This window comes from Gekko japonicus, unplaced genomic scaffold (genome assembly GCF_001447785.1).
Source record: "Gekko japonicus isolate JY-2015 unplaced genomic scaffold, Gekko_japonicus_V1.1 scaffold66, whole genome shotgun sequence".
In the NCBI taxonomy this organism is placed as follows: Eukaryota; Metazoa; Chordata; class Lepidosauria; order Squamata; family Gekkonidae; genus Gekko; species Gekko japonicus.
Genome location: NW_015163605.1, coordinates 1204582 through 1210581, shown reverse-complemented (window position 1 = coordinate 1210581; position 6000 = coordinate 1204582). Strand labels below are relative to the sequence as shown.

At 42.8% G+C, this 6000-nt stretch overlaps 1 protein-coding gene across 1 annotated transcript in view; it reads left to right on the top strand.

Annotated features, from left to right (window-relative positions):
- The window catches only part of DYNC1I2 (dynein, cytoplasmic 1, intermediate chain 2), a 43929-nt gene extending 39188 nt beyond the window's left edge, over positions 1–4741 (top strand). Inside the window, 4 exon segments of the mRNA XM_015407263.1 lie at positions 1–96; positions 1470–1610; positions 2671–2796; positions 3978–4741. The exon segment at positions 1–96 is cut by the window's left edge and continues 1 nt beyond it. Coding sequence (XP_015262749.1) covers positions 1–96; positions 1470–1610; positions 2671–2796; positions 3978–4091 — 477 coding nt within the window. The 3' untranslated portion in view covers positions 4092–4741.
- The last annotated feature ends 1259 nt before the right edge of the window (positions 4742–6000 follow it).

The window sequence follows — 6000 nt, the reverse complement described above, 5'->3', positions numbered from 1 at the left end:
GGCATCAACTGCCACGCTGCGGTGGGACCTGTGGATTTCTCTCACCTTTTTGTCACTTCTTCTTTTGACTGGACTGTAAAACTTTGGACGACTAAGGTATCTAAATGGGTCGGGGTCTGTTTGTTTTTTAACCAAATTGGGGCAGTGGGTGTGTCAGTTTGTCTGAAAAGCTACATCATGAAAGCCAACTTATGTAAATATTAAATCCAGTTCCTTGATACAAATTTTTGTCCATAACTTTGTACTTTTTGGCATCACCTCTGTGACACATCTTTGAAATGCAGCAGTGCAGTTATGTCTAAATGTAACATGTGAACATTAAACATTTCAGCCTTTCCCCTTATCCTTTTCACAAATGGGCTGAGAATGTTATGAGACTGTGAATCTCCACACTGTCTCTTATAAGCACCCACGCAGGTTCTACAGGGCTCATATGCTTTCTGGCACATTGTCATTTTGGGCATCATCAAATACATTGGGTTGAATCCACTGAAGGACTCCATATGTTCATGGAAAGGGTACCTTTGGACCTTCTGATTTAAAAAAAAATGTTTTTACACTCCGTGTTTGCTACGTTTCTCCTTGTTTCCAAATATATGAAGATAAAATTTAAAAAAATATTAAAAATCGTCAGGTCTTCACAATTTTGTAAGCACAGTTATTGAGGAAACCTAAAGATTATTAATTAGTCAAGTACGCTTATGTTAGAAATAAGGCTTGAACGTTGACATATTTGTTAGTTAAGGTCCTCTCAACCTCTAAGCGCATGACAGAAGTTTGCTGTTCTGTGATTTCCAATGCCTGGGTGTTCTAGTGTCCAACTGTTGCCCTCCCTCATGGCACACCTTTCAGGGATTTTTTTTTTTAAGTTTTATTTGCACTTATGATTTGTGAGCCATGTTGCTTCCCAGATGTTATGTACGGCAGTGAAATCAAGGAAGCCTTCAACTGAGCATACTTTCGTTACCGTCAGGATATCTTGGTTGGGGAGGGTGCTCTTTTTGCTTGAGCGGGAAACCTTGCATAATGTCAGGAACAAACAGTGCCACATCTTCTGTTAGATTCCAGCCCAGTAGCACTAGAGCGGGAAACCTTGCATAATGTTAGGAACAAACAGTGCCACCACGTCTTCTGTTAGATTCCAGCCCAGTAGCACCTTAAAGACCGACAAGGTTCAGGTATCTGACAAAGGGAACTTTTGCTTCTCAAAATCAAAATCTCCTAACGCAAAAGTCTTGTTGATCCCTGTGACGCTCCTGGACTCAAATCTGGCTGTTCTGTTGCAGACCGACACAGCTACCCTCTGAAACACTTTTTGTGTCGCTGTGTTTAGAATTACAAGGAGTGTGTCAGTGATGGATATTAAAGCACAACGTATGGTTTTTATACTCTAAATTTACCCAGTTAAAACTTTGAGGACTGTGAAAAGTATGATCTATAAATGTTTTCCCCTCCCCTTTGTTTTTCAGAATAACAAGCCCCTGTACTCATTTGAAGATAACTCAGACTACGTTTACGATGTGATGTGGTCCCCCACCCACCCTGCCCTCTTTGCTTGCGTGGATGGAATGGGCAGGCTGGACCTGTGGAATCTCAACAACGATACCGAGGTAAGGCCGGGTTATGTTCAGTGTTCCAAAGCTAGCGAAAGTGACTTCGCCTTGGGGACCCTGAACTGAGTGGAAAGTCAGCATAGAAATGTTTTAAACGGACAGCGATTTAGATGTATAAATAGAGACATATAGATACATACAAAAATAGCCATCTCTAAAGATTTTGTGCATTAGTTCCTTAAAGGAGTGCAAGTTTGGTATATGTTCCCTACCTCAGCACTCAGTTGATGGAAAAGAGCAAATCTGAAACTGGTGTGTGGAAAGTCTTTTGCTCTCAAATTAAGCCCCCGAGAGCAGCTGGCCCCTGTTTGTACAGGGAGGTCAGAGGTCTGTCTAAAGGGCACGAAAAAAGAATGGCATCATATACCCTCCTCACTTAAATTGGTGTGCCGCTTCCTTCTCTCTTCATGCTTGAGTTCCTTTACCCTGGCCCCAGAATCGGACAAGTTCAGCTTCCTGTAGCTTTTACCCGCCACCCCAGTCTCTTGACAACCAATAGCTCATCACACCACCCAAAGTAGACATTTGCAATATTGGACTGCTGCTTCATGAACCTGCACTTGAATCTGCTCCTACACAGCAATAGATCAGCAGCAGTGCACTGGGCACGAAGCAGAACCCAGAAGCAGCACTGTTACCAAGTTTTATAGACAACTGCACATTTGATGTGCTTCATACTCCCTTTTGTGCAGAACGTCATTCAGTCCCAATCTGTGATGTATGGGTGATGTATGTGGGGTACCTATAATAAAGTAATTTCTGCCAATGTATTTCAAGTTAAATATACACAGACAAGATTTTGTCTAAGGGAAGAAGAAATGTAACTGGGGCTGTCATCCTTGAAGACTTGGAGCTCTAATTCCTATCATTATCATCCTACATCTCATACTCGGTGTATCACAGAAATTTCAAATTCTTAAATTGTTGAATATTTTCCCACCATATGTTATTTTAGACAGCTGACCAATGTTGTCCGTGCAATGTTTTAAAATCTGGGGACGTCAAAGGTGGTAGAACTCCCGGTGCCACTATAATGTTTGTTTTAAAACTGATACAGGTGCCAACAGCAAGTATCACTGTGGAAGGGAATCCTGCTCTTAATCGTGTAAGATGGACCAATTCAGGTCGTGAAATTGCCGTTGGAGATTCTGATGGACAAATAGTGATTTATGATGTGGGAGAGGTAGGTAACTTCCTTTTGAAATTACAGCCATATGCAGTATGCTCTGAATTATTTTATTTCATTCAGATAAAAGGCGTATTTTCAGACCCGCTTTTTACAGCTTAGGAATACATAACTGTGCATCCAGATAACAGCACCTTTGGCATTCTAAGAGAGCCATTTATTAACATGAACGCAGTTTCAGTGTAGTGGTGAGCACCCTGGTCAGCCTCTAGTTTTATTGGATGATCCACTCAACAAAGGAATGTGTAAAGCCCCAGGGCCCATTTCCCAGCTGGTCTGCAGCCACAGCCCACTGACACCGATGCTGCTCATTCACACCACTACTTTTTCTAAGGTCGGCAGTTGGTGAGGGACTAACGGCAGTAACCAGGAGACTAGACTGACCCAGGACCCCCAGTTGCCCAACCTCTTTAGGGTGGATCCCAGGGTAATAGTGGCCAAAGCCAGTCATCTTTTGGAAAAGGGTGAACAAGTAGGTGTCCCCTACAAAGAACTCTGTTTGAAATGTATAGGACAATTCCTACTTGAGTGGGTTATTTCTCATTATATTTTTGTGGCTTTTGCTCTTCTGTTTTTGTTCCTTGCTATTTCGAAAGTTTAGTTTTTAGGATTGGGAGGCTTTCCTGTGTTATCCGTTTATGTTGAGATCCAGATAGTGGGAGATCTTGAAAATAGGCTGTGGTTTAAATGTTGTACTTTATTATATGTTTTATTGTATTTTATATCTCGGCTTTGCCGCATGTGAGCCGCCATGAGCCTTTGGGAGGGCGGGATAGAAATCGAATAAAAAAAAAATAGACTGTTTCATCACTATACACATAAATCGTGAGGTGCCTGGTGGCCTTGGTGCAAGCATGTGCCCATGTCTCCTCGCATTTCCTTCTGCTTACATCTTAACGTGAGATGACGCAGAACTCACTCGACAAGGAAAGTGAACTAGCCTCAATTATGACAATACTGTTTCCTTCAAGGTATTTCAGAGCTCAGGGTAAATTTGGGTTAGAGTGAGACTGACTTGCCCAAGGCCAATGACTCATTTGTTGGCTTTGAGATTTGAATCTGTGTTTCTCGCACCCAGTCCCATCATGTTGACTCTTTCACAACACGTGACCCAGTGAGGTTATAGCTTAATATGCTTATGCTTTCTAACAATCCTCTGTAACTGTGTTTCTTTGCAGCAAATTGCTGTTCCGCGAAATGATGAATGGACACGTTTTGGCCGAACGTTAGCGGAAATTAATGCCAACAGAGCTGACGCAGAAGAGGAGGCAGCAACTCGAATTCCTTCCTAGATAGGATCCAGTAGTGAATTGGGGAGTGGGTTGGACAGGGTTTCAGAGTAGTCACATACAGTAGCCTGCAGCTGAAAGTGAAGATGGCAAATGGCAAATGGCGGATTTGACACACTTGTGTAAAGATCGCTGAAGCAGATCTTGCTGAGTTGCTTTTTACTAGCAAAAGCATTCAGTCTTAATCTGCCTGGTGTAATTTATTACTTAATCTTAACCTGGCAAGGAACAGTTCTACTGAAACACTAACAGCATTCTTTATTTAAAGTTACTTGGGCTGTCCCAATTTTCAGCCGCATACAACTGTTTCTGAAAAATTAATTTATGTACGTTTCTAAACAAGAGCCGTCCTCAGTTAAACTGATGGGCTGTGCAATGAACATCGATCTCTGAAAATATGTCAGGGTTATATTACTCAAACTGCTTGAGTTATGCATGCATCTGTTCACAGTAACCTTTATCCTGATTATTCCACAATAGGCTCCAGGCTACGGTGGTAGGTCATGTATGTGAATAAAAATATGTACAACTTTTTAAAATTATTTAGCGACAGAAACTTTCTACAACACCTGCTAAGTACTTTGGAATTTTTTTTGTTAAATCTGTGCCGTATAGGTAAGAATTCTTTATAAATAAACATTACATGACCTTTTCTCACGAGGACTGGCCTTCAAGTCTCGTTTTTTTTTTGTCCAAGAGCTGTTGTTGCCGGTCATTGATACAGGTGAGGAACCATGTTGCGGGGTGTATAGGGGCTGGACTTGCTGCTGCCTTTAGTCTGTACTGTATCCCTCAGGTAATTTTAGTGGGAATTATGTGTGCATAACCCTGACTACATGTGCTCTTAATCATCAAGGGCAGTAATATAGCTGCAAGAACCAGTCATCGGGAGACAATATGAATAAGGGCCACAATGCTGGGGGAGGGCGGTTATTACTCAATTTGAATAATCCCCTCCCCCGCCTAAAGAAATTAGGCAGATGCCAGTATTTTGTCTGCATTTTCTCCCTATTTAGGTTTAAGCAACTGGAAGGCATGTTTCATAAGAGAAGTGGAGCAGGGACAGAGTCGTAATGCCTACTTCCACAGTAAGAACTCAAGAAGAGCCTAGTGGTCCATCTAGTGAGGTTGACGTGGGAGGACCAACAAATGAGGCTAAGCCCCTCCCCTAGTGTTGCCTCCTAGCACTGGGTTTTAGAGGCTTCCTGCCTCTGAATGTAGAGGTTCCCCTCACTCACCATGGCTAATATAGCCACGAATGGACCTGTGCTGTATGAAATCTGTCTGTGCTCATGGCCATCGCTCTGTCTGCTTGCAGCAAACTCCACAAATGAATGACTCACTGAGTGCCGCAGTTCCAGTCCATCTTTCCCACCCCCTACCCCACAGTCACTTTTTATCTAGGACATTTTTATCCTGCCCTTCCTCCAAGGAGCTCAAGGCGGTGTACATGGTTCTCCCATCCTCTGTTGATCTTTGCAACGCTGTTCCGCTGAGGTGGAGGGATTGGCCCAAGGCCACCCAGGGAGCTTCATGGCCAGAGTGGGGGTCTTGAGCCTGGGCCTCCCAGATCCTACTCCAGCCCCCGGACCCCCTACACTAGGCCGGCACCCAAATTACATTTTGGGGGATCCAGTAAATTATTTGTGCTGTTTATACTCCACCTTTCCCACTAAGACTCTAGGCAGATTACACAGTGTAAATCAATGCAATCAATGGGACGATTGATCTCAAAACTTTTCGACAACAACCGAAAGTTGAGTTAATTTACCTGAATCGTGTGCGTAAATTAATGCAAGCAATGGGACGATTGATCTCAAATCTTTTCGACAACAACCAAAAGTTGAGTTAATTTACCTGAATCGTGTGTTGTTCTGAAGTCCTTTTGAGCCGCCTTTCTCTTTCGTTGTAT